The sequence below is a fragment of the Callorhinus ursinus genome, unplaced genomic scaffold, assembly GCF_003265705.2.
Source record: "Callorhinus ursinus isolate GAN/ISIS: 27379988/994484 unplaced genomic scaffold, GSC_fseal_2.0 scaffold34, whole genome shotgun sequence".
Lineage (NCBI taxonomy): Eukaryota > Metazoa > Chordata > Mammalia > Carnivora > Otariidae > Callorhinus > Callorhinus ursinus.
The window spans coordinates 4,353,108-4,379,871 of NW_027397096.1; the positions used below are offsets into that span (position 1 = coordinate 4,353,108).

Below are 26,764 nucleotides of genomic sequence, written 5' to 3' on the forward strand. Positions count from 1 at the left end.
GCTCAGGTCATGATCCTGGAGTCCCGGGATCGAGTCCCGCATCAGGCTCCCTGCTCAGCGGGGAGTCTGCTTCTCCCTCTTACCCTCCCCCCTCTCATGTGTTCTCTCTCCGTCTTTCATTCTCGCGCTCTCAAATAAATAAATAAATAAATAAATAAATAAATAAATAAAATTAAAAAAGAAATAAAAAATAAATTTTTTAAGAGGACTTTATTTTCAGGGTGTCTGGATGGCTCAGCCGGTTGTGTCTGCCTTCAGCTCAGTTCATGATCCCAGAGTCCTGGGATCGAGCCCCGGGTGGGTCAGGCTCCCTGCTCAGCGGGAAGCCTGTTTTCCCTCTCGCTCTGCCTGCCACTTCCCCTGCTTGTTCTCTCTCTCTCACTGTCAAATAAATAAATAAAATCTTAAAAAAAAAACAAGAGAACTTTATTTTGAGTCTGTTGACCCCCCAGCTCTCCCCTTTTCCTATGCACTTGGCACCTTCACAGAACTTGAACTATGTCCTTGTTGTGAGAACTATATACTCAGCTCCCAGCCTCTGCAGCCTGAGAGGCTATGGGTCTGGGTTCAAATCCCAGCTCCAAAGGAGAGAGGAAATCATACACATACACATACAAGCATGTATATATAATATACATATATGCGTAAATCCTTGTATGCCTAGAATTTCTCTGGAAGGACATACTGTGCAAGCAAGAAAATTGTTTTGTTGGTTTTCGTCCAGGGAGGGGGTCTGGGTAGAAAGAAAAATTCTTAAGTGTGTGACTGTTTTGTACCTTTGCCCTTTTTGAATTTATATGCCATAGTTTTCTGTTTTATTTTTTAAAGATTTTATTGATATATTTAACAGAGAGAGACACAGTGAGAGAGGGAACGCAAGCAGGGGGAATGGGAGAGGGAGAAGCAGGCCTCCTGCGGAGCAGGGAGCCCGACGCGGGGCTCGATCCCAGGACCCCGGGATCATTACCCGAGCTGAAGGCAGACGCTTATCCATCTGAGCCACCGAGGTGCCCCTGTTTTGTTTTATTTTTTAAACATGTCTCCACCACTTATTCACTGTGTATTTTTGGGAAAGCCATTTAACCTGAGTTAAACCATTTAACCTAATTATGGTCTCCTGATGGGGCTGGGCCATAAATTTCAAAGGCTAGCAGTCACATGGGGCCCTCACACTGCTGTCATGGGAGCAAGTTCAGAGGGTCCTACCCTGTTGGACTTCTCTTGGCATTTGGGGGTGAGGGACGCTGTGATCTAGGCTCCTGGGCAGTGGGTGTAGTAGCACGCTGGGAAGACGGGAATGAGAAAAGGAGTGGGTGCACTGATTGAGGAACTCTCTTTAAGAGGAGGAGTTTGGTTGATGAAAGAAGGGCAAGATTTCATAAACGCAGGTTCTCAGTGTATCACCTCCCTTCCCTCCTTTCCAGCCTCCGCCCAGAGCAGTCTAAAGGGTGACGAGATTCTGCCTTTCTTTGGGAAAAATTTTGATGGTGACGGGACTTGCTGGATTCTGTCCTTGGTCCTGAAGTGCTGTCAGGACTAGTGCGTGGTTTCCTGAGACCAGGGACAATGCGGAGTGTGACTCCTCCCTCAGTAATTCTGAACCAGGTGTTGTTTATTTTCAACCTTGAAAAACATCAGTGCAGTCTGCATCGTGCAGCCCTCCTCTTTCTAGAGTGTTGGCGGCACCGCTTCCCCAAGGGTTCTGATTATAGCGGCCACGCCCCACATACCAGGCTACCAGGTACAGCCACCCTGTGCCCACCACAGGGAGCACCCACTCTGTTTGCTAGCCCTCCAAATGTACTGATGATTGATCTTAAACGGGAAATTAAGGACTTGCTGAGTAAGCAGACCCTAACTTGCTCTCCCCAACTTAAATTGCTTCATTCATGCATTTTTGACAGTTGTATCACTACCACCGTCCACAAGGTTATGTTTAATTTTTTTAAATGGTAAGGGGGAAAAAAAGAAAGAAAGAAAATGGTAAGGAAAGCACCCTTAACCCATGCCCATCACACTTATGAGAGCTGCATGAATTGAAAGTGACCCTTCCCAAACCCTTCTAAATCTGAGGGGCCTGGGAATTCAGCATGTGACTACTGAGTGACAGTTTGGTCTGCTCTGGCATCAGAGGGGAGAGGAAGTGAGTGCAAGAGTCCTCATATTCCAGGGGAGATCCCAAGAGGCAGGCAAGAGAGGGGCAGCCAGACCTCAGCTGGACCCCCTACTGCATCTTGGCCCTACGCGGGGAAGGGGCAGAGAACCCATACTCTGGCCTCTGCCTGGCTCCTCACCTGTGCCCTCTTCTCTCACCCACTCATCCCACTAGAAAACCTTCTGTGCCCCATTAGCAGCCGCAGAATGAGATCCTGTCTGGCCTGTTACGTGGGCCAAAATGGAGGAGGAAGCGGGAGGTGGATTGGGGGTGGCATAAAGGGGGCAAGTAACCCTCAGATCAGTACTCACTTCTGTAATCATTGCCCCTCCTCCTACCCCGTTTCCTGAGCATTGTGTTCTCTTCCTTTCTCAGTGGCAGAGAAGGAAGCCTAGAAGGGCACCCGGGGCCTGTAGGGAGGAGCTCTGTGGGTTTAGGGGGCATTGGCAGCAGGATCCCAGCTCCATCCTGAGAACCAGGGACAAATTCCTGTCTTACCACTCTGCTCTTCCTGTTCCTGTCCCACTCCTCACCCCAACAGTCCTGGGAGTGAATCCCGGCTGCACCATCAGTTCACACTGCGTTGTGACTCCGGGCAAGGCATGAAACTTTCCCAAGCCTCATTTTCCTCATTTGTAAAATAGACCCGCTGATCCCCAGCAGGGGTGTAGTACAGGGATGCGGTGAGGCGAGGCGGGAAAAGTCGCACCAGAGACCCGGGCCGTGGACCGCCCTTGCTGCCCCACAGCACCCCGCGCTCTCCCCTCAGCCCGGGAGCACCCTCACCGGTTCTCAGCCACCAGGATCTGCTCCAGCAGGCGGGCGGCCTGCACGCGCGTCTCCAGCTCCTGCGCCTGCAGCAGTCGCAGCAGCAGGTCGAGGCCGCCGTCCAGGCGGATGGCGTCGCACAGACCCTGGGCTACCTCTCGGCCCACGGCCGGAAGCAGCCAGGCCTCCTCCACCAGCTGGAAGACCTCCGCCAGGCCGGCGCCCACGGCCCGCGCGCCCCCCGCCTGCTTCAGCGCCGACAGCGCCTGCTGCAGCTCGGGCAGCGCGCGCTCCAGGGCACCCTGCACCTCGGAGCCTGCCCCGGGCGACACCTCGCGGGGCCCGCGGCCGCCCGCGGTCCACCATGGGCCCGCGCCGCCGCCCCCGTCCGGCCCCGGCACCGCTAGCCGCTCACCGCCTGGCCGTCGGCCCGACATGGTGAAGAAGCGGCACAGCTTGTAGGCGGAGAGGAGCAGCGTCAGGACCATGGGCGCGGGGCTGCGGGGGACATCCCCGGTCCGGAGGGGCGGAGCGACCCGGCACTCGGGGAACCGGGACAGGAGAGGGGTCCAGGGAAAAGAAGGTGCAGGAGGGAGGGATGGATAGGAGGCTACCTACCAGGCAAGGGCGCTGGCCCGAAGTCTGGGGGAGGGGCGAGGGCAGGATCTGGGACGGAGCTTTTGGGTGAAGGGATGCGGGCCCAGATGCAGGGCGTGGGCGGGAGGAGCGAGAGGGGAGCGAGGGATGGACCCTGACGCTGGCGGGTCTAGAAGGCAGCAAGAACAAAGCGCGGCTCCAGCTAGGAGATGCTCTGCAGCAGCCCCGCCCCTGAGAAGCCGCAGCCGGGGAGCTGACACCCCGCCTCTCGGTCACGTGGGACTCTTCCCCGGCCGCCTGAGTAGCCTCACCACCCGGCTTTCCCCAGCCACAGCCACGCCCACGCCCACGCCCTGCGGTGGGGTGGGGGTGGCGACTAGGGGGAGAGGGTGCAGAGCGGGAGGACTGCCTCGGTTTCCCCCGCAAACCCCATGACACTGCAACGTGACGGCAACACCGTGGAGCGTGCCCCCTCCCCTAACAGTGGTTCAAGCAATCATGGCAGCAGACCCTTTATGCCTGTTTCTCAATGAAGCCTTGAGACAGGCCTAAGGAGTAGGGATTAGTGTTCCCCTTTAACAGCCAAACTGACTGACGCTCACAGAAAAGAGCCTGCCCAAAATCACACACCCCTCTCTGATTATGGAACTGAAAAAGTCAGTTGGAAACTCCGACAATCATTTTTTCCAGGTGGTGCCAGGATTTCAGGAGGCCCAATGGGCCCGGGGCAGCGGGCACAAAATCAGGCCTTCTGTGCCAGGGGTATTTTCTGGAAAGAGGGATGCTACTTAGTCTAAAAGTGTGGCGAATGAGGCTATTCTTTACCCATAGGGAATCTGAAGGTGGAGACGGAGCAGTGCCTACCAAGGAGCAGTGAAATATGGGGAGACTAAGGAATCAAATCCAGTCCAAATGGTTAATATTCACCCAATTTTGCTGTGCTGTGAAGCCCAGCTTGGGAAAATCAATGCATCCAAGAGTTGAACCTAAACACGAAAATCTGTTTTTTTATGATAAAAAAAAAAATTCCCCCAGGATGCTTACCAGCATTCCTCCAACCGCCCCCCCCCCGGCCTTTTCACTGCCCTAAATACACAGTGGGTGGGTGAGACAGTCAGGGATGTGCCAGATCAAACAGATCACAGATAAATAACCGGTTATGGAGAATGAAGCTGGCGCTACTCCAGGCACTGGGAATTTCGTCTGCTTTAGTTTGTGTAACCCCCAACACAACAGGAGGCAAGCATTATTAATCTCACTTAACCAAAAAGAAAGCCAGGGCAGGTAAAACCATTTGCCCAAGGTCACAGCCTGTGAGTGGCACAGTGGGCCTTCTCTATGTCCTCCAGATCCACTGTGCTGGTTCCCTTCTGACACGACATGGAGCTTGGCAAGGATCCTATTTACAGTTCTCCCAGGCCCGGAGTTCCAGGAATGTGACCCTTTGCTGCAGCAGCCTCTGGGGTCCAGGGCACTGGGGGCTGGGCCAGAGATTGAGCAAACAGCAGAAAAGGCACAGCTCTTTTTCTCTGGCTCCCGCCCTCCCAGTCCCCACCTCGCCCTCCCTTCTTCAAGCATCGAAGCGTGCAGAGCCCAGTTCACCAGGCTAGAAGCTAGGGGCCTGCCATGGCCTCCCCAAGGCCCCTGCTGCCGCTAGTCCTGCTGGCCTGCGTTGTTCTGGCTGACCAAGGTGCAGAGGGGATTGGCGGCTGTTCGGGCCAACGGAGGGTGGGCAAGGGTGGTCTGGGCTTGGCCATGCCAACTAACACCTCCTCCCCGCAGAGTCCTGCACGGGCCGCTGCACAGAGGGCTTCAACGCCGACAGGAAGTGTCAGTGTGACGAGCTCTGCTCTTACTACCAGAGCTGCTGCGAGGACTATGTGACCGAGTGCAAGCCCCAAGGTGCGTCCAGAAGGGCTGGCTGGGTCCGGGGTCCCCTCTGCAGCTGGACACTCACCACCACCCACTCTGCCCACAGTGACTCGTGGGGATGTATTCACTCTGCCAGAAGATGAGTATGGGGCCACTGACTACCCCGAGGGGTCGAGAGGGAGCGTCCTCACACAGCAGGGGAGCACCATGCTGAGCCCTGGCCTGCAGACGGGGCATGAGGAGTCTCCTGCCCCGGTACCTATTCTGATCCCTGAAGAAGAGGCTCCAGGACCTGGGCAGGAGACCTCAGGGCCTGAAACCCATGCCGAAGACATCCCTGAGTCCCCAGCAGAGGAGGAGCTATGCAGTGGGAAGCCCTTTGATGCCTTCACTGACCTCAAGAACGGCTCCCTCTTTGCCTTCCGAGGTGATTCCAGGGGCATGTCTTGGGGGTAGGGGTCTGCCCCTGGAACATCCCCTCCCTCACACAGCCTCCCGCACTCTAGGGCAGTATTGTTATGAGCTGGATGAAGAGGCAGTGAGGCCTGGGTACCCCAAGCTTATCCGAGATGTCTGGGGCATTGAGGGCCCCATCGATGCTGCCTTCACTCGCATCAACTGTCAGGGGAAGACCTACCTTTTCAAGGTACCAGGCCCGGAGGCTGTGGGTCAGGGTCAAGGGTATCTAGGCAGGGGTGGAGGGCTGCTGTGCCCAGGACTAGGGTGGGCAGGAAGGCTGGATCCCAGCCTGTGGTCCCTGACTGGGGCTCTTGAGGACAGGGAAGCCCAGGGCTCCAGGTCCTGGGCGACAAGCCTAGAACTGGGACGGCTGCCTTGGGTGGGGGACTCTGCCTGTGCCCAGCCAGCTACCTCCTCACTCCCTCCTCCTTCTCTACCCCTTAGGGTAATCAGTACTGGCGCTTCGAGGATGGTGTCCTGGACCCAGATTTCCCCCGCAACATCTCTGAAGGCTTCAAGGGCATTCCGGACAACGTGGATGCAGCCTTGGCTCTCCCTGCTCATAGCTACAGTGGCCGGGAGCGGGTCTACTTCTTTAAGGGTACTAAGGGAGTGGGTGCGAGAAAGAGCAGGCAGTGGGGTGGTCTTGGTTTGCCTCCACACTCCTCTAGGGGCAGGGTCAAACTAGGCTTGCCCCCTGCCAGGAGCTCCTATCTTCAGCAGCCTTGGGGCTGGCTTTCCAGCCTTGCTCACACGTCCCCCCCCCCCCCCCCCCCCGGCTTCCCCCCTCAGGGAGACAGTACTGGGAGTACGAGTTCCAGCAGCAACCCAGTCAGGAGGAGTGTGAAGGCAGCTCCCTGTCCGCCGTGTTTGAACACTTTGCCCTGCTGCAGAGGGACAGCTGGGAGACCCTCTTCGAGCTTCTCTTCTGGAGCAGACCCTCTGGTATGGAGGGAGGGCAAGTCTCGCTTTCACCTCCTGGGACCCTCTGGGGACGGGCAGGGCACAGCAGGCCAGAGGGGGCTGTGATTGCAGAGCTATGGATCAAAAGCTGTTTGCTCAGGCCAGACTTTGTTTTTGTTGACCTCTGGGGGGAGGTCCACCTGGACCCCACACAGTGGACTTTGCCTAGCACAGCCAAGGGCATAGACGGCAGGAGGAGTGGCCGTGGCTGAGGCAAGTGGGGAGGGCTGTAGTGGAGGAAGGCCAGGAGAAAGAGCACTGAACGGGGAGTCAGAGGGCCCAAGCACTGTGCTCTGCCATGAGCTTGCAGTGTCCTTGGGCAAGGCACACAGCCCACTGTTGGGCACCAGATGAACTCTACAGGCCTCCAGGGTTCTCATTAACCCATCCCCTGCCACAGGTGGTGCTGGACAGCCCCGGTTCATCAGCCAGGACTGGCCTGGTGTGCCGACGCAGGTGGATGCGGCCATGGCCGGCCGCATCTACATCTCAGGCTCAGCTCCCCGATCCTGGGCCAAGAAGCCCAAGTCTAAGCGGCGTAGCCGTAAGCGCTACCGTTCACGCCGTAACCGTCACCGTGGCCGAGGCCGCAGCCAGAACCCCCAGCGGCAATCCCGTTCAACCTGGCTGTCCTGGTTCTCCAGTGAGGAGAGCGGCCTGGGCACCTACAACTATGATGACTACGACATGGACTGGCTTGTGCCTGCCACCTGCGAGCCCATCCAAAGTGTTTACTTCTTCTCACGAGGTGGGAGCCTCTGCCATCCTTGGAGCTCGTCTAGCTGGGTCTTCCCTGCTGTCCCTGGTCCCGTGTGGGCTGAACATGGCCCCTGGGTGGTGACTCCAGAAAGCCAGGGTGGGAATCCTTAGCTGCATTTTGGATGTTCACTTACCCTTCCAGGAAAGACCCATGTCTTCTTTCTCAGGGCAGGACTGGGCAGGGCCAGGCTGGGTCTCACACACCCTCTCCCGACCTCTCTTCCAGACAAGTACTACCGAGTCAACCTTCGCACACGGCGAGTGGACACTGTGAGCCCTCCTTACCCACGCTCCATCGCCCAGTACTGGCTGGGCTGCTCAGCCCCTGGCCACCAGTAGGAATCTGAGCCCACACAGCTGGGCCCTCCACTGCTCCTTCCTCAACCTCTTCCTCCCAGCCCAATAAAGATCCCTTGACCCTGAGTTTAAGACTACTGTCCTGACTGGGGTGGACAGGCAGGAGACAGGGATCTGCTTGGGGAAAGGAAGGGAGGCTGGGCCATCACAATGTCTTGGGGGAGGAGAGCCACCTTGTGTCCAGTCCACATTGAGTTCAGGCCCTCTCTGTGAACCCAAAAAGCTCTGGGCTGGGGAGGGCCTCATGAGTGCTAGCCTTCCTCCTGAGCTAAGCAGCCCCTACCAACCTACCAACATTAGCAGGAGCTTGAACCCCATTGATGATGACAGGAGCTACCAAGTGCCCCTCCTAGCCCTGGGCTTGCTTTGCCTCTAGGAATTGACTAGGGTCTTGGAGGAGAGAGAAAGGGCAGAGGGAGGTGGACTTCTGGCTTAGCTTTCCTGCCCATCCTGCGCCTGCAATGTGGTTAGCCTAGGGAAGTGGTGTGCTCCCCCAAACCCACCCCTAGGATGAGCCTTTCTTTGAGGCCTCTGTCTCGGGTCTGGGGTGTGCGGTACTGAGGTTAGGAGAGGGAAGGGCAAGAATGCAAAAGAAATTCAAACGCACCCACTTCTCTTAGAAAAGTGGCTCCAAAGACTTACAAGGATGACTACTCTGTAAATACAAACATCTTTCTCAGGATGCCTTGATTGTACCTGTGGAACCTCCTCTGGTTCTAGGTTCCTGGACTCCAAGAAGCCCATTTGGGCTTTCAAAGGGTTGGATGCAGACGAGTCTCTAAAGCAGACCTGAGGGCATGCTGGTAGTGACATCAGCTCCCCAGCCCTGCTGAGGGTGGGGTGGCTGCCGTTCACCTGCTAGCTGTCATCCCTGTCCTCACCTGCTGTCCCTGTCACCCTGCCCAGCCTTCGGTTGTGGCACAGGACTCCACCCACTCTCCCCTAAAGGTAGCCAGCGCCAGGGCACTGAGGGCTCCAGAAGGGGCAGGTGAAGCACTGGGAGCACTAGAGAGAGGGATTTTTTTCAGCTGCCTGGAAGGAGTCCTGGGAAGATTTTCACAAAGTACAGGATTTCAGACACAGACTGCTGGAGTCTGCGGTGTGAGGAGGGGGGCTCGGACCGGCTTCCTTTATGAAGCCCCAGAGGAGCAGGGGCCACAGAAGTTTTGCTCCACCCATACCCACACAAGCCCCAACCCTGCCCCTGGCCTCCCCTCCTTCCTCTGGGACGGCTCTGCTCCCCTCAAGCTGGACATGAAACCTCTCCCCTCCTGGAGGCGGGGCCAACCCTCTGAGCAGGATAAAACCCCAGGAGGAGGGGTGTGGTGCGGGCACAGCCTTGGCATGGCCCTCTGGCTCCTCATTCTCCGCCAGCTCCATGGCCAGCCCCGTGGACGCATCCTCACCAGGTGATCTGGTGGGGAAAGGGTGGGCAGGGGGAGAATGTGGGGAAGGTGTGATGGGGGAAGGTGGAAGTGAGGGAGCAGAGAGTCGGCTGGGAGTTTTGAGGCTGGGATGGAGGCTCTCGCAGGGAGTCCTGGCTTGACTCCTACTCTGGCCCGCAGGCCATGCCAGTGGGTTGGGTTCCCCCCGGAGAAAGCGGACCACCTTCAGCAGGGGGCAGCTGCTGGAGTTGGAGCGGGCATTTGCAGCACGGCCCTACCCCGACATCGGCACCCGTGAGCACCTGGCTCGGGTCACCTGCCTTCCTGAGGCCAAGATACAGGTGAGCAGTGACCCCCTCTCAGGGTGGGGGTACTCTCGCACAGTCCTTTTCTGGGTTCCCACCTCCAGGTTTTGCTTTCCCTGTAGCTGGGGAAGGGGGTGCTGGAGCCAGAAGAGATTCCTTTTTCCCTTATCAGGTGTGGTTCCAGAACCGCCGGGCCAAGAGAATCAAGAACAGGAAGGCAGGAGGCCTAAGCCCCAGGCCCGAGCACACCCAGAGAGCCCGATCTCTTCCAGACACCCTCCAGCAGGCCCGGGAGCCCCGAACACTAGGCCAGCTTCCGCCCTCCAACAGCACACCTCAGTGTGCCTCAATGAGTCGACATGCCTCCTGCCCAGCTCCCGGCTTGAGTCCAGGGCAGGGCTGGGCAGGGGCTAAAGCTGTAGCCCCATGGGGACCAGCTGGGGCTTCAGGGGTCCACCTTTCTTCAGAGCGAGCCACTCCCCAAACCTCATTGGGCAGCTTATCTGACCTCATCTATGCCTCCGCCATCGTCACCAACCTGGACCACTCCTAATCGAAGACCAGAACTTGGGAGACCGCTCCTCTGGCTCTGCAGCCCACCCTGCCCCTCAGGGCTGAACGCATCAGAAGTGGATCCCCCACCCCACCTGTTACACAAGGGAGTTCTCTTATCAGAAGGAAGGTTAGCTGAGGAATCCCTCCTTCCCACTGTCCTCCAGGCCAGCCCAGAGTCCCCAGGGCCTGGCTCCTGCTACACAGCACCCCGCCCCTCCTGGAGCCTATGCCCATCACCATGGCAGGAGGTACCTTCAGAGAGATGGGGTAAGGGCTGGGTTGTCCACCTCTCTGGAGCCAGGCCTGGCACCCAATTCTTCTCACCCCGGCTGACAACACCTCCTCCCTCCAAAGAACGGGCAGCCGCCCCTCACTTTCAGGCCATTAGCTAGCTGCTAGGTGAGTTCGGTGAGAAGAGCACGGAAACTAATTCCAGACTGCTGGGAACCAGGGCCCCCTCTTCTGACCTACCACCACCTGGACAAATGAATCGGAACCATGGATCTGAAGAGGAAGTGATATTAAAGTAGTAAAGCAGAAAGAGGAGCCCAGGGCTTATGTTCATTTAATTTTCACAAAGATCAGATTGGCTGCCCTCTGACCTGAGGCTGTGGAGACAACGTGACAGATTCAGCGGGGGGTGGGGGCGTGCACACTGGCAACCTTGGGTTTTCCTATCACCATCATCTGTAATACCAACTAATCTCCAAATAAAACCCAAACTCTATACACTTAATCTGGATTGTTGTGTGCTGCAAGTGAATGGGGACAAGCGCCGTTTGCTTTTGAGATGTATCTCCATCACCTAATCCCTAAATAGGGCCAGGTTTCACACAGCTCCTGGGTGGGAGGCATTACCCAGGCTTCTCCTGGGATTAGAGGGACAGTTAATTGAAGGGCTTAGGGCTCTGGCTGGGAGATGGGAGCCTCTGCCGGCACGTTCCTGCTCCTGCTCCCACAGCTTCCAGGCCGCTCTGGCTGCTTCCACTTCTGGAGCCGCTCTGCTCCAGGAAAGCATGGAGTTTGCAATCAGTCTGGGCTGGATTCAAATCCTGGCTCTGCTATGTAACCCTGCAACTCTCTGAAAGTCTATGGGCCTGCAAAAAATGGGGGGTGATAATACTTGTCTTCTCTCCATTCGGGGAATGGGAAGCAATAATGTTAAGTGAAGGGCTTCATGTGGTGTGATGCGTTATAAAAGCTCTCGATTCACCCGAGGTGCCTTCCCTCTCCATACAGCAGGCTAGGAGAAACTGGGAGAACACCAAACTTCTTGATCATCTGGCCTCCTGCCAAGCACTCCCCTTTTGCCCTGGGAAGCCCTGGGCCCAGACTGCAGTGGAGAAAAGTATGGGGTGGTGAGAGATGGAGGAAGTGGCTGAAAGCAGAGAGAGTGTTCTTCTCTGTGACGAGAACCGGAGGACAGGCCACCTTATTGCTATCTCCAACTCTACCCCTGCACACGGAAAAACACTTTGCACGGTGAAGAACCCCTTGGCAGGAACTAGGTCTTCTACCTCTTGATCTCCAGCAGCTAGCACAGTACTTGGCTCATAAAGGAGTCCTCAGTAAGTGTTCAAGGCCGCAGAAGCCTGCTGACTTGTGAGGAGGGGCTTGGGATCAAGGTAAGGACCCCATTCTAGTGAAAGGGGTGTGTGTGTGGAATGACCCCAATCTCAGTGTGAGAACACACCTTGGGGCAGAAGCTGTTTGAGGGGGCCTGCCCTTTATCTAACATTTACAAGCCTTCCAACCTTCCAATCCAGGTATCTGGGGGGCGTGAACGCTGAAGGCTATGTGGGCCTACACGCTACCTGGCCCGCAGAGTTCAGTAAAGTACGACAGCCACGAATCCCCACAGACATTCAGTGTAGCTTTTAAACTCAGTCTTAAATGGTCTGGCTTGCTAGAAACATTATAAAATGCCACCTTAACTTTTTTCTCACAGTTGACATTTCTTTCAACCAACAACAGAAATTCTAAGATCTCTCAACAAAGTCATCTATGGTGGAACAGAAGGAATGAACCTTCCCTCTCTCACGTACTGTCTGGGGAAGCTCAGACTGACTATGTACCAAGTAGAAACTAGCAAGCACTGTAGAGCAAATGTCTACTGAACCCATGAGTGTGTAATTTCTTTCCTCCTTTTTAAAAAGATTTATTTATTTGAGAGAGAGAGAGAGAAAGTGAGTAGGGGGGAGGGGCAGAGGGAGAAAGAGAGGGAGACTCAAGCAGACTTCCCACTGAGCGCAGAGCTAATGCAGGGCTCAATCTCATAACCCATGAGATCATGACGTGAACCGAAATCACGAGTCAGACGCTTAACCAACTGAGCCACCCAGGTGCCCCATGAGTGTGTAATTTCTAAGAACAGAAGAGTACCCTGGGGAAAAAAAACACCATAGGAGTTCATAGTGTGAACAAATGGAAAGGAATATACCATTAGGAACAGACCCTGAACAAATATCAGAACTAAGGAATCTCTGAGCTTGTGTGTTGTCACAAGACTTGAAATAAGAATGCAGTAGATACAATAAATATTTATTGGATAAAAAACTGACAGTTTTAAAGTATCTTTACACAGATTCTATCAGTATACCACTAATCTAAGTTCTCTGAAGTTTAACATTACATGGGGACTTCAGAACAACCTAGCGGTCTCTGGCTCCATTTAACAGAGGAAGGACCGCAGCTGCTCATCTGATTTCTCTCAGCCTCAGTTTTGTCTTCGGGAAAAGGGGCCTAAAGTTATTTCCTCTTCCAACCTCCAGGACTGTTATGAAGACCAAAAGTAATCACGTAAAACAATTACTCAACTGTGCATATTTATAAACTATTTTCTGCACTCACCCAAACCCAGATTTTTTTTTTTAAGATCTTATTTATTTGAGAGAGAAAGAGAGAGAGAGAGAGAGAGAGAGAGAGAGGAACACAAGCAGGGGGAATGGGAGAGGGAGAAGCAGACTTCCTGCTGAGCAGGGAACCCGATGTGGGGCTCGATCCCAGGACCCTGGGATCAAACCTGAGCCGAAGGCAGACGCTTAATTGACTGAGCCACCCAGGCGCCCCCCCAAACCCAGATATTTTAAGAACCTACATAAAATATCCTCCGTCGGGCTTATATACGATGACATGTATACGTATTCATAATATATTATGTGTACGTATTCACGTATATGCTTATTCATATTCATATATACAGTTAAATCTGGAAACAGTCCTTTATCCACAAAGAACATCTCCCTTTATTAGCTGAGACAATCCACAGTAGACATACTCTACCTACCAACACACACAAAGCACAAGAGATTTTTCAATTAAAAGCAGACATACTGTTTTGCCATCTAAACTGGTTTCATTTTTGGAGGCAGAACAAAGGGTGATGGAAAGGCGGGAAGTTTAAGGAGGGCTGATGAGTGGTAGAGACAGGCAGAAGCATACAGAAAAATCTAAAGGCGAGCAGAGGATGAAGACCGAAACGAAGATGCCGGAAAGGTTAGCTGCCTAGCTCCCAATTTCACCATCCCGTACCAACCTGTCTTTCTCTTATTTGATGTCCTGTGATCAGTTCCTCTTCTTACACAAACTGAAGAAAGGGAATCCTTTCTGCTTTTTTGGAGGTTACTGATCTAAATTACAGGTCTGCATCAAGGATGTGTGGAGCAAGGGTGACCATCGATTTATGCACTTGGGGAAGTTCAAGGCAGTATGGTCTACTTCTGGGAAAACCTGGATTCTATTTACTCCTGAAGGAGAAAAACCCAGCCTTGGCAGTGCCCAGATGGACTAGAGAAGGCAAATGGGCACTGGGGTCAGGAGAAGGAACTGAAAGACCAGTTCTTTTCAGTTGTTGTCTGACTCTACTTTATTGCCCCTCTGAAAATTGACAGAGGATGGGGCTCTGGCAGGAAGAGCAGGTGGCCTTGGCTTGGCCTTCTGACTAACCAGAGCTGTGGACAAAGGGCCTGACAAGTTGACTGAGAGTCAGTGATTGGCAGCTGGGAGCCTGGAGTCTCCCAAAACCTGCTCCAGACTTTGATGATGACCCATCAGTTAAAGCTCTCCCAACTCGCCTTCCATCGCCCGCACCATGACATACAGCTCGGCCAGGCCCACCACAGAGGCCACGATCAAGGCAGCCAGTACCCGCTGGGGAGAGAGAGAACCAGGCTTAGGGGATGCACGCCAGCACCCAGCTCTGCAGCCTCTGGCACCTCTAGTAAATATTGGGGGGGGGGGGGCGCGGGGAGGGGAGAAAACCCAGCCTATAAGTTGGGGGAAAGGAAGAAAATAGGATCTGGATTCTATTGAGGTTATTATATACGCCCATGACTGCTGGACAGCTCATATGCTCCTCTTGTTTATTACATAAATTTACTACTTGCTTAACACCTAACCTGTTTAAGGCACCTTTACATATGTCTTCTCTCTCCCACCAGCACTCCCACCCGGAGCACCCTGCCCTGCCCAGTGCCTACTTACTGAGGCCATTTCTGTGAAGATGTATTGGCTTCCAAGGTAAGTGCAGACGAAGGCAGCTGCCACCGTGACAATAAAGTTGAAGATGGTGATGACCAGAGCTTTCATTGACCTCACTTTGGGGAAGAACCCAGAGAAGAAACCTTTAAGTCAGCCTCCTCCATGAGGCCCTCTTATCTCAGGGCTGCCTCCCCCATCAACTGGGTTTCCTTCAAACAGCAAGCCTGAATAGCTCAGGCTTAAACCCAGGGCACTGGGGTGGGAAGAACTGCCATGACCAACCCCTTCCAGGGAGAGGCTTTAGCAATGTGATTTCCCAGTACCTCACCTTGCTTTCCTAGGTCACTAAGAGTCCCACCATGCCTTGAATCCTGGGAAAAAGGAAACACAAATGATTCCAAATGGAAGCAGCTCAGAGGCAGCCCAGAGAGTATCCATTTGTCAGTCTGGGCTCTGCTCTGTTTCCCAACACATTAACTCTGCCTTCTCCAAGGATTCTGTTGTCAGGGACCAGCTGGATTTTTTTCTGAACCAGAGATCCAGCATTTCAGAGAAAGGACATAGGTTCCCAGTACCCATCTACTCCTCTCTTCCTCCAGGGTGGGAGCATGTCACAGAACAATAGGGAGCACTGTCAGAAGAAAGGCTCCAAGGCTTATCTCCACCTCTATGACTTTTAAAGAATCAGTCACCATCTGAGCCCAGAGTCTCAGTAAAGGAGTTGGGAATTATATTAGGTTTGTGTGCAGCACAGAGCTTCTGTGGTCCCCGACTAGTATAAAAACCAAGTTTCCACGATGTTTTTTCCCTCTGTACCTCTTCCCAGCACAGGGCTCTGCTTTCAAGAGTTACTCAGGCCTTGTACTGAAGAGCAGGCCCTTACCTTACAGGTGACATTGTATGTGATCCGTTTATACTCCTCATTGGCCAGCTGTATCTTAATCTTCTCCAAACGGGCCACTAGCTCTGGGTTCTGAGGCAGAAAAATCAAACAAGAAGGGTACTCCCAGCTTGCTAGGAAGCCATGTCACAATCATTGGTTCATTGGTTTCAGGGGGCAAAGCACTGCTAAGGGTGCCAAGAGACCCATGCATTAGTTCTGCCTCCACTGCTTTGGAAACTTTTTTGGGGACATCTGTTTTCCAAGCTGTCAAGCAGGGAGGACAGTATCTGGTTCCCCCACCCCAGCTCTCAAGGATTTAAAAGAGAAATTTTTGAGCCCAAAGGTTGATTCATAAATCTGAATGTATCGTGAATAAGTCCAATTCAGCCAACACCCACTCTCAGAAATATATCCCTTACGTACCCGGGGAGGCTTCACAACCTCTGGGAGGTAGATTTCACTGCCTTCTAGGAGCTCATGAAGGTATAGTGTGGAACCTGGGAAGAAAAGAGTTTTACAAACATAATGATGCATAGAACTAAGGTTGAAGGCTTAAGATCAGAAAAGGGTCTGACCCTTCTATTTTTTCTACCAAAATAAAACATGGCCATCCCTATTTCAATTCATCTCCAAGATCATTTTCAACTGGGACAATTCCACAAAAATATCTCCTAGTGCGCACAGCTAAGTGTCGGCTCTTCAATTATCTTGTGATTGTCACAGCTAACAAGTAAGCCACTTATATTTGTGTTTAGATTAAGTCACACTGTGGCCACAATAGAACTGCCCTAAAGAGGTTTAAGTCACAGCGGTGCTAAATACTCAGAGAACGGTGTACTAGATGATCTCTAAGATACTTTTCACTTCTAATAGTTCTAGTAGTTGTGCAGTCTACAAAGGGCACCCTGCTTCTGGGTAGGCTATGTTAATTCTGACAAAAGACCTTACAAGCCAGTTTGTCCTAGTCCCTCCCTTTACAGTTAAGGAAACTGAGACCCAAGAAAGAGAAACGACTTCTCCAAGGAGAGTTTGTGGCAGAGCTCTGACTAGAACTCAGGTGCTACTCCCAGTTCAGGTCTTTCAACACACCTTTCCATCATCCTATGTGGAAAAAAAAAAAAAAAGAAACTATCAGATTTGACTTGCTTTTTTTTTTTTTTAAGTTTTTTAAAAAGACTTTATTTATTTTTGACAGAGAGACAGAGAGCACAAATAGGCAGAGAGGCAGGGAGAGGGAGAAAGAGGCTCCCTGCTCAGTCCCACCCTGACGTGGGGCTCGATCCCAGGACCCTGGGATCATGACCTGAGCCAAAGGCAGCCACTTAACCGACTGAGCCACCCAGGCGCCCCAGATTTGACTAGCTTTTGAGATGCAAAGAAATCCAGATTCCCAAACAGGACAAGATCACTATCCTGAGTTGTTTTCTAATGTGGCTTAAAAGGAAGAAACTGAATTTGTGCGGCGGTACGGGGTTATAACTGGACTTCCTCAAAGGTAAGGAGGCCCTAAGGCGGCCTGGTAGTGAAGAGGAGACTCTCAAGAGAGCAGAAACTGCACAGGTAAATTTTGTCACCCACGAGAAATCCCCATGGAAGCTGTTAAGGGAGTGGGTTGTCCTACGGTTTATGAGGTGACTCTTGGGTTGGCTAGATGACCGTTCCGCGGGGTGGAGGAGAGTGACGGATTTTTTTTTCTCCCTCACAACGAGGCTAGAGGTGGGAAAGGACTAAGGAGGGAAAAGACTCTGGAAAAAGGGAGGCGAGTCCGGCCTGGAGACTGCGGCTCACCCCTCTCTCTCAGGTACTGATGCAGCTCTCGGATCAGGCGGAAGGAAACCAGGCGCACGGAGCCACTGGGAAGATCACCGTCCTTGTGCTTCTTCCCCAGCGCGGCTTCAAGTTCTGCCCGCAGCTTCCGGGGAAGCTGCTCTGGCTCCAGCTCCCCACCGGGGCTCAAAGCGCGAACCAGACGCTCGCCCGCCAGCAAACAAGACGCCATGTCCAGCGGACTTACGGTCAGGTGACCGGGGTCCGGGACTTCCGCCCATCGCGCGCCGGAAGGAGCATGGAGTTCACGGGGCGGGATAAGGCGGGGCAGAGGGCCAAGGGGGCGGGGACGCGGCGCGGGGCAGTGTGGGGCGGGGGCAGAACGCCTCTGGCCGCGAGTTGGGCCCCGTGTCAGCAGCCGAGCGGGCGCTCGGGCGGGATATGGCGGGCTGTGTGGCCCGGCGGGCCCTGGCCGTGGGCAGCCGCTGGTGGTCCCGCTCGTTAACCGGGGTCCGGGGGCCGAGGCCGCTCTGTGCGTCGGGTGGAGCTGGGGCCTTCCCACCAGCGGCGACCACGACGACGCGGAGGCACCTCTCGTCCCGGTGAGGGACGGAGCGCGGGGCCCGTACGGGGAGCCCAGGGAGCGTGTTCCGGCCAGGGAGGAGGCCGGGCCGGCCGAGGGTGATTGGAGTTCGACCCGGGAGAGGGTCCCGGCCGGGAGCCGACCTGCCCTGCCTGGGATGCTTGCCAGGAACAGAAGGGAGCGCGGCCCAGAGCCCTGGGTTACGCAGGACTGGCTCTGAGGGGGAGCTAGTAACCCTCCCGGAGCGAATCCTCCCTCCCCAAATGGGGATCTCGAGCGCTGTTGTTAGTGGGCAGCCTTTTAATTAAGCCCTAGGGCTCTTGTCTTGAACCCCCAGCCCCGGATTGGGACAAAGCCACCCTCAGAAGAATGCTCGAAGTGGGAAACTGGACTCTTGAGAATGAGCCCTGCGTGGGTTCCGGGTTTCAGCGTGACCTTGGGGAGATTGGTTCTTTCTGTGTGACTTGGGGAGGGGGCTTGAGGCAATGGGGAATGGTGTGAATATTGTCTCTAGCTATGGGACAGGCAGGTCAAACTGGGGTTGGAGGATCAAGTGAGAGGAAAGAAGCATAAGGTTCACATCTCCAAAATGCTAAGAATAGCAGACCTTGGAAGGACCCCTAGAAAGAGCAGCCATGTCCAGAGAGACCACTGAGAGAACTGACCTTTTGGTGGCTGAAATTAGACACTGGTATTGGGGAGAGATGATAAGTATTTGCAGTGTAAGATCCCTGTGAAATGTGACGTGAATCTGAACAAAAACTAGATTGAGAGACTACTAGGTGCAATGCAGGGAGTGCAGTAGGACGTTTGGAGAGGATTGCTAAGCAGTTCAAGGGCAGGGTGAAGGCTGCAGTTTCCAAGGGTAGACAGAGATGGAATTATACAGAACAAATATTTCACACACAGTGGCTCTGAGGGGGAACACGGCTAATCAGACACAGGCATTGCTCCCAGGGAACCTACAGTCTCTAGTGGAGATAAGACATAGGCACAAATAACAGAAATGCAAGGTGGGAAGGGTGGTTACAATGCTGCGGGAGGTCAGGAGGGTGGGTCAGAGAGGAAAGAGAGGCAAGGGGTATAAATAAGCAGGGTGCGAGGGCATGATATGAGGAATGCTGAGAGTGAAGAGAGAAGAAAGTGATTGGGGGGCAGTCAGACCTAACACAGAAACTGAGGTAGGGCCTGTGGCTGGACCTCAAAGGGGGAAAGGCAGAATCTGGAGTGGTGGTTTGCGAGGACACTTACCTGTCTCATCTGCCACACTGCTTCGACCCTTCGCTGCCCTCACTGCCTGGCCCCTCAGTCTCCTGGTAGCTTTTTCTGATGGGATAGGTACCATTACCTTCTGAGCTTTTCAGCTGCTTGTTATTTTCCTTCCTCATCAGAAACCGACCAGAAGGCAAAGTTTTGGAGACAGTTGGTGTATTTGAGGTGCCAAAACAGAATGGAAAATATGAGACCGGGCAGGTGAGTGCTGGGCTGGGTCATCTGTCATTTTCTTTTCTTTCTTTCTTTCTTTTTTTTTTTTTTTTAAAGATTTTTATCCATTTATGTGACAGAGAGAGATAGTGAGAGCAGGAACACAAGCAGGGGGAGTGGGAGAGGGAGAAGCAGGCCTCTGCCGAGCAGGGAGCCTGATGCAGGGCTCGATCCTGGGATCATGACCCGAGCCGAAGGCAGACGCTTAGCAACTGAACCATCCAGGTGCCCCTCATCTGTCATTTTCAGGGTACACCCTGCTTCTGTAAGGGTCAGTTTTGGTCATAGGCCTGAATGTTAACAGTTTTCTGCCTTGGTGTTTAGTGCCAGACCAGAATCACAAATTTTTTAAGATGGGGTTTCTGTTTTCCTGGATGTGAATCCTCTTCATGTGTCAGTGGGTACCCTTTCCAAGTTAGTGTGAACAGAGATATATTTTTTTAAATATTTTATTTATTTATTTGACAGAGACACAGTGAGAGAGAGAGAGAGAGAGCACAAGTAGGGGGAGTGTGAGAGGGAGAAGCAGGCTCCCCACTGAGCAGGGAGCCCGATGCGGGGCTCAATCCCAGGATCCCGGGACCATGACCTGAGCCGAAGGCAGACGCCTAACGACTGAGCCACCCAGGTGCCCCAGAGATAATTTTTTTAAAGATTTTGTTTGAGAGAGAGAGCAAGCAAGCACATGAGCGGGGGGGAGTGGGAGAGGGAGAAGCAGACTCCCCGCTGAGCAGGGAGCCAAATGCGGGACTCGATCCCAGGATCCTGGGATCATGACCCGAGCTGAAGGCAGATGCCTAACCGACTGAGCCACTCAGGCGCCCAGGACAGAGATAATTTGAACCAAAGTGAGGAGGGGCCCAGGTTGTTGAAGAATCCTGTAATTTAGTGGAAGGTGGGAAGCCAGTTGGGGGAGCTTTCAGAAAAGCATACCTTTGGGGCGCCTGGGTGGCGCAGATGGTCAAGCGTCTGCCTTCGGCTCAGGTCATGATCTCAGGGTCCTGGGATCGAGCCCTGTATCGGGCTCGCTGCTTGGCAGGGAGCCTGCTTCTCCCTCTCCCTCTACTGTTCCCCCTGCTTGTGCTCTCTCGCTCTCTGTCAAATAAATAAAATAAAATCTTAAAAAAAAGAAAAACACACTTTTGGGGGCGCCTGGGAGGCTCAGAAGGTTCAGCGGGCTGACTCTTGCTTTTGGCTCAGGTCATGATCTTAGGGTCCTGGGATGGAGCCCCGCATCTGGCTCTGTGCTGGGTGTGGAGCCTGCTTAAGATTCTCTTTCTCCCTCTCCCTTTCCTTCTCCCCTTCCTCCCTCTCTAAGGAAAAAAAAAAGAGTAAGAAAAAAAAGGAAAGCAAACCTTCGATACTTTGTCGTAGTTGAACTGATTGCAGGGTAATATATGCCGTGGGTGTGAGGCTCTTGTTTTTGTATCGACTTTGTGCCAGATCCTCTGAGATAGATTTAGGCCCCTTGTAAGTAAGGACTTCTTGTTTATTCAGCTTCCCACTCCCCTTTTCTTGTATGCCTGCAGCGGACCCGGGTGTTTGGGCGTTGGACTTGAACCAGAAAGCAGTGCCTTCGTAGATTTGGCAGTCTAGAAAGGAATTACAATGGGGTCAGTGGCTATGCACTGTGCTGAGTGGAGGGGAGGTCAAGGAAGTCTTCCTAGGGCTCTAAGCTACAGTCTAAACGATCAGCAGAAGTCAGCCAGGTGAAGAGGGGGTAAGAGTGTCCGAAGCTGGTGGGGGTGGATTACAGAGTTCAAGAGAAAGATCGGCAGGACCTCACGCTGGGGTTGCAGCTACCTGTCCTGCTTAGCGATCTGATCTTACCACCTGGAAGGACTTGTGGACTGCACACTCACTGAGGCTCTCTTTCCTCTTAGCTCTTCCTTCATAGTGTTTTTGGCTACCGAGGTGTCGTCCTGTTTCCCTGGCAGGCCAGACTATATGACCGGGATGTGGCTTCTGCAGCTCCAGAAAAGTAAGTACCCCTGTCATTGTGCCTCACAGTACCCTCAGGAGGAGGCCTGACTCATGGCTGACGTAAGTAGTTGGGGTCCCAGGGGGGAATTCAACATCCTCTTGGGCCATTGGAACAGTCCCAGGTTACTTTCCGGACACCATGGAGACAAAAGTGCTGAGTGCCAGGGACAGTCTTAAAAGCCAGAGGGTCCCTTTAGGCCTCCCCAGGATGCTTTCCCAAGCTGTTCTCTGTTGCATTATAAGTAGCCCACAAGGCATTGAGGGACTAATTTTCTTGACTTTTTGACATTCAGTTAGAATCTTTCTTTCAATTTCGTATCACTAGAGTACATTAAAAAAGAAAAGGCCTAGTTCCATTAAATAATCATAGACCACTTCAGGGATGTGAGAAGAGTGGGGTACTCGGGGCTTCAGGGATGGAACCAGCAATTTGATTTTCTCAACGTGGTCCCCTTCTTCCAAGAAGCAGCCAGAGACTAAGGCAAATGGAGACTCTGTGCCATGGGTCCTCCATATTTCCTTCTTGGCCCCTGACTGGGGAAGGGCAGGGCCCGGGTGTTGCTGAGCAGGTTCAGATCAGGTACTAACTAGTCTGTTTAGGTAAGGAGGTGGTAGGGAGCTAGGGTAGGCACCACTTCTGTTTCTCTTGGGGTGATCTTGGGCTTTTTCTCCTACCCCCTAGAGCAGAGAATCCTGCCGGCCATGGCTCTAAGGAGGTGAAAGGCAAAACTCACACTTACTATCAGGTGCTGATTGATGCCCGAGACTGTCCACATATAGTAAGTAAGCAAGATGGCTGGGCCTGGGGTTTCTCTCCATGGGAAGGGCCTGAACCTGATGGGGACAGAGGGAGGGAGAAGGGTCAGAGAGAGCCCAGCCTGGGCCCCAAGTTCTCAGGACTGGGTAGTGACCAAGAAAATCTCTGACTCACTTCTTGCCTTAGTCTCAGAGATCTCAGACAGAAGCTGTGACTTTCTTGGCTAACCATGATGATAGCCGGGCCCTCTATGCCATCCCAGGTGAGTAGTGAGCATCTATCTGGTGTATCTCAGTGAGAAGATTCTGGTGCCTTCCCGATGTCCTTTAATCTGCTAGGAGGGATTGTAGAAGCTGAGAGCAATGGTGCCAGGCTCGTCCAACCTTGAGACGAGGCCAGGCATTGTGTTTCTTCTCAGCCTTGTTCCTCCTTTTTCCTGTGTGAGTTTCACTGTTTCTTTTCCCTCTCTGTGCCAGGCCTGGACTATGTCAGCCATGAGGACATCCTCCCCTATACCTCCACTGATCAGGTTCCCATCCAGCATGAGCTGTTTGATAGATTTCTTCTGTACGACCAGACAAAAGGTGAGCTCTCTCAAGAAGGGAGCTGGAATGGGAGGGCCCTTTCTCCAAAGGCAGCATCACAGAAATAACTTCAAAGCTGTACATCCACAACTTTATTCAACCTCCCATTAGGTCTATCAGGCGGATGGCTATTATCTCTTCCTAATAGATATGGAACGTGAGGCTCAGGGATCAGAAGAAGCCTGGTTGCTAGTGAGTGGCAAGGTCAAGGTTACGGTAGGGTCTGAAGACCTGGGCTTCTCACTCCCAGCCCGTTTCTCTTCCCAGGATGTCCCGCAGCTGCTCGGGGCTTATTCTGCGTGGCCTGGTGCCTTCTTCTGGCCTGTGCTTTTGCTTCAGGTGTGGGTGCCTCGTTTACCTGGGCCGGCACTCGGCAGAGTTTTCTAGGAGGGCCATTTGGAGAACACCTGGGACTCTGGCCTGGACTAACTAGTCCTCTCTTGCCGCAGCACCCCCTTTTGTGGCCCGGGAGACGCTCCGGGCCTGGCAAGAGAAGAATCACCCCTGGCTGGAGCTCTCTGACGTCCACCGGGAGACGACCGAGAACATTCGTGTCACTGTCATCCCCTTCTACATGGGCATGAGGGTGTGTACCTGGCCTGGGCCCCTTCCCTCGGGTGGGCCCCCAGATTTTCTGTGGTATCCCCAGTGTGACTGTGGAGTGGGTTCCACATTTAAACCACGTGCCTAGTGGTTCTGCTTCCAAGTGCTGCACATACTGGGCGGACTCCAAGATCTGGAGCAGCGAGACCCTCAGGTTCTGGGACGGAGTCCTCCAGGCTGACTCTCCCTTCTGTTCTGGTTCAAAGGCTTCCTGTTTATGAAGAACATACACATACTTGTTGAAATCAGTAGAGGCTGATCTTCACACTTTGTATGCATTAGTCAGATGTTTATTGAGCTATTTCTTGCCTGGCTGTGAGCTTCAAATAAACATGAAACCCTGTCCTTGCCTTTCAAGAGCTCATGGTAGTGGGAGAGCTTGGCAGAGAGCACATCAAGTGTTGTCATGGCGTTGGGCTCTGGGAGGGCCGAGGAGGAGGGCGGTGGCCTAGGCCAGGAGTGATTGCGGGGCGGGGGGGGTGGGCAGCAGCTGGCTGGAAGACTGGTGAGAAAGGGAAGGGCCCTGTGGCTGACTTCCATTGGCACCCAGCTCTATTGGTGAGCTTGACGGGCTGAGGAGGAGGGAGGCCAGGGACGGGGCCAGGGGAGGCTGCCTCCTTTGGGGCTTGTTGGCCGAAGTCCAGTCACCATCCCACAGACACTCGCGACATTGTTCTGTCTCGGCAACCTTCCTGGAATACACCTACTCAGTTGGGGAGCTGTTGATTGGAACAGACTTGGTCCTGCCCTCTGGGACTTAAATTCATTGTTTTTTTCCCCAGGAAGCCCAGAATTCCCATGTCTACTGGGTGAGTGTGTGCCCGGGAGAGGGGGGTGGGGTGGGGTGGGGTAGGGGGGTCAGTTTGGAGGGGGGTAGTTTGCCTCTGGCGGGAGGGGCCTGTGCACTGCAGGTGTCCGTCTTTGTTGCCTTTTGCTTTCCTAGAATTCTGGGTGGGCTAGCCCAGGTCTGTTCTGTCTCAGCTGTGAACTCTCTCCCCCCCCCACAGTGGCGCTACTGTATCCGCTTAGAGAACCTCGACAGTGACGTGGTGCAGCTCCGGGAGCGACACTGGAGGATATTCAGTTTATCTGGCACCTTGGAGACAGTGCGAGGCCGAGGCGTGGTGGGAAGGGTGAGCATTATCAGGCTGATAATGCCCAGTTTCTGGTCCTTCCCAGCAGGCCTGGGGGCTGAGTGTCTGCTCTCCTCTCCTCTGTGGCTAGGGACAGAGGCTCAGTATGTGAATGCCTTGGGCTGTTTTGAGTGACACCTCACAACAGCCCCATGAGATAGGTTTCTTACAGCCTGATTCACAGATGAAGAGAGAGGTTGCGAAGTGAGTAACTGGCACACGGTCCCGTGGCTGGCAGTGGCAGGACATGGATCCGAATCCAAGGGCGTCTGACGTCCACGCTTGTGTAGAGTCCTTGTTGCCAGCACGGAGCCTTAGTAAACATATGAACATGAGTGCCCTTCGGTGGGCTCCTCCCCACCCCCAGAACCTCTGCTTCTGGTTGTCCTTCCTCTGCTGCTTTTTTTTTTTTTTTAAGATTTTATTTATTCGTTAGAGAGACAGCGAGAGCAGGAACACAAGCAGGGGGAGCGGGAGAGGGAGAAGCAGGCTTCCCGCCGAGCGGGGAGCCCGATGTGGGACTTGATCCCAGGACCCTGGGATCACGACCTGAGCCAAAGGCAGACACCCAGCGGCTGAGCCACCCAGGCGCCCCTTCCTCTGCCTCTTTACACTTCTGCCGTCTCTGCTGGTCCAGAAGAGATCTGATTTTGCAAATCCTGCACTACCCCACCCTGTCTCCTGAGAAATAGAGTCACGAGAAATGGCCAGCGGCCACATTGAACATGTATTTATCCCCATCAGCACGGGCTTGGGAAGCAGGGTGGGATATTGAGTGAGAACAGGGCTTTGGAGTGAGATAGTCTGGCTTTGAATGCCAGCTACGTGTGGTTTACTCACCACGTAACTTTGGGCCAGTTTAACCAAAAATCTCAGTTTCTTCCTGTTAAATGGCAGTCACACCTATTACCCTTGTAATTACCAGGAAAGTTAAGTCAGCAGAGGTTTGCAGAACACCGCCCTGGTGCCTGGCACTCAGGCACTCCGTGAATGGACTCTGGAAGAGCTATTTACAGAGGAGGTCCTGTGCCCGGCATCTTTGCCTAATGGCCTCAGATGTTGAGTGTGAGGTTCTCTTTCGCAGAAGCCGAATGCAAGGCCCACGTCAGTGGCTGTGCCCCGGGAGGTGGTACTGGCCCGCAGTCATTGTGGGAGGCCAGAGGGGGCATCGTCCTGATGAACTGGCAGCGTGTGGCCCTGGGGTACAGGGAGCTGGCCTGGCCTTACCGATTTTGCCTAAACCCTCACAGGAACCCGTGTTATCCAAGGAGCAGCCCGCATTCCAGTATAGCAGCCACGTCTCCCTGCAGGCTTCCAGCGGGCACATGTGGTGAGTGGGCTCGTGTGGGGCGGGGCGCCTCGACTCCACACGCACGCCGCAGCTCAGAAAAGCGAGAGCTCAGAGTTTGCCGCTAATTCTGGGCCAGGTTACATTAGAGATGGAGCTTTAGCTGCTGTTCATTCTTGGGTGGGACTTGTCTGATTTTTTTTCTGTGTTACTAGTTCCTGTGATTTCATGGGCTGAGGACTTAGGCCCAAGAGGTCTGACGGTTTGATGCTGCACTGAGTTGCCCATGTTGTTGGTTTTTCCCTGGTGGTTCACTCCTTAACCTGAAAGTATGGTTGGGTAGCTTATGCAGCGTACATCTAAGGGCCAGAATCAGGGCAGCTCTGTTTCCTCTTTTCATGTAGGGCCAGGAGGGCTCTTGGGTTTCTGGACCGGTGTTATCCTGACATGAGCCAGGCTGGAGAGAGCCCATCCTGCCTCATCCTGCTGTGTTCAGTTCTGAAGCTGAGGGCCTAGGGCTCTCAAGATCCTCAGTAGGGCCTCGGCCCTCACTCCCTCTAACCCAGCTTCTCTCTGATGCACAGGGGCACCTTCCGCTTCGAGAGGCCTGATGGTTCCCACTTTGATGTCCGGATCCCTCCCTTCTCCCTAGAAAGCAATAAAGATGAGAAGACACCACCCTCAGGCCTTCACTGGTAGGCCAGCTGAGGCTTGCTTGAGTGCCTAGGCTCGGCCCCTGAAGAACAGCTCTCATCCCACAATTGCTGCAGAACTCTCCACCATGGACCACAGTGGGTCTCTTTATCGTTTGCGCCATTTGATTGTGGGGTTCTTTTTTGGTGGGTGGGTGTAATCGTTTTCTCCAGAAGACCTGTGTAGGACTCCTCCAAGGCTGGCCTCCCCTGTAAGCCCTGGCTACACTGTGTTCCAGTAAACCTTTCCACCAGGAAGTTTGTGTTCAGCTGCCACAGGCCTGGGGTTTCCTGGCCTGTCACACAAGTTGTTTGGAATATGAGGTTTGGTCAATAAACCAGTGCACACTTG

General features: G+C 53.7%; 5 protein-coding genes across 7 annotated transcripts in view; 3 read left to right on the forward strand and 2 right to left on the reverse strand.

Annotated features, from left to right (window-relative positions):
* The window catches only part of SARM1 (sterile alpha and TIR motif containing 1), a 23,727-nt gene extending 20,053 nt beyond the window's left edge, over positions 1-3,674 (reverse strand). For both annotated transcript variants that reach the window (XR_012374414.1, XM_025851117.2), the window contains exon 1: positions 2,942-3,674. Coding sequence is in view for 1 of the 2 variants with exons in the window: in XM_025851117.2 (XP_025706902.1) it covers positions 2,942-3,411 (470 nt within the window). In the remaining variant the exon portion in view is untranslated. The remainder of the gene's footprint in view (positions 1-2,941) is intronic.
* A 1,379-nt stretch (positions 3,675-5,053) lies between these two features.
* On the forward strand, positions 5,054-7,996 carry VTN (vitronectin). The gene is made up of 8 exons (XM_025851596.2): positions 5,054-5,210; positions 5,303-5,422; positions 5,499-5,819; positions 5,899-6,038; positions 6,296-6,452; positions 6,644-6,796; positions 7,215-7,562; positions 7,800-7,996. The coding sequence occupies exons 1-8, from the start codon at positions 5,147-5,149 to the stop codon at positions 7,910-7,912; spliced, it is 1,416 nt and encodes a 471-aa protein (XP_025707381.1). The 5' UTR covers positions 5,054-5,146; the 3' UTR covers positions 7,913-7,996.
* A 1,198-nt stretch (positions 7,997-9,194) lies between these two features.
* SEBOX (SEBOX homeobox) lies at positions 9,195-10,173 on the forward strand (the record flags this gene model as incomplete). The annotated part of the gene is made up of 3 exons (XM_025851597.2): positions 9,195-9,339; positions 9,496-9,656; positions 9,793-10,173. Coding segments are annotated over 3 exons (687 nt in total), but the record flags the coding sequence as incomplete, so codon positions are not given.
* On the reverse strand, positions 9,745-17,578 carry VMA12 (vacuolar ATPase assembly factor VMA12). Of its 2 annotated transcripts, none has more exons than XM_073879369.1 (6): positions 17,326-17,578; positions 15,961-16,034; positions 15,538-15,627; positions 14,983-15,025; positions 14,658-14,770; positions 9,745-11,176 (listed from the first exon to the last, which is right to left on the reverse strand). In XM_073879369.1, the coding sequence occupies exons 1-6, from the start codon at positions 17,534-17,536 to the stop codon at positions 11,063-11,065; spliced, it is 645 nt and encodes a 214-aa protein (XP_073735470.1). In that variant the 5' UTR covers positions 17,537-17,578; the 3' UTR covers positions 9,745-11,062. The 2 variants fall into 2 exon arrangements, with proteins under 2 accessions (XP_073735470.1, XP_025706905.1); XM_025851120.2 differs by lacking the exon at positions 9,745-11,176 and adding an exon at positions 12,696-14,324 and having other exon boundaries at positions 17,326-17,574.
* Positions 17,579-17,660: 82 nt separating this feature from the next.
* Positions 17,661-26,764, forward strand: POLDIP2 (DNA polymerase delta interacting protein 2). The gene is made up of 11 exons (XM_025851056.2): positions 17,661-17,906; positions 19,279-19,360; positions 21,256-21,353; positions 22,038-22,134; positions 22,299-22,374; positions 22,589-22,696; positions 23,146-23,282; positions 24,082-24,108; positions 24,307-24,432; positions 25,683-25,762; positions 26,305-26,764. The coding sequence occupies exons 1-11, from the start codon at positions 17,746-17,748 to the stop codon at positions 26,417-26,419; spliced, it is 1,107 nt and encodes a 368-aa protein (XP_025706841.1). The 5' UTR covers positions 17,661-17,745; the 3' UTR covers positions 26,420-26,764.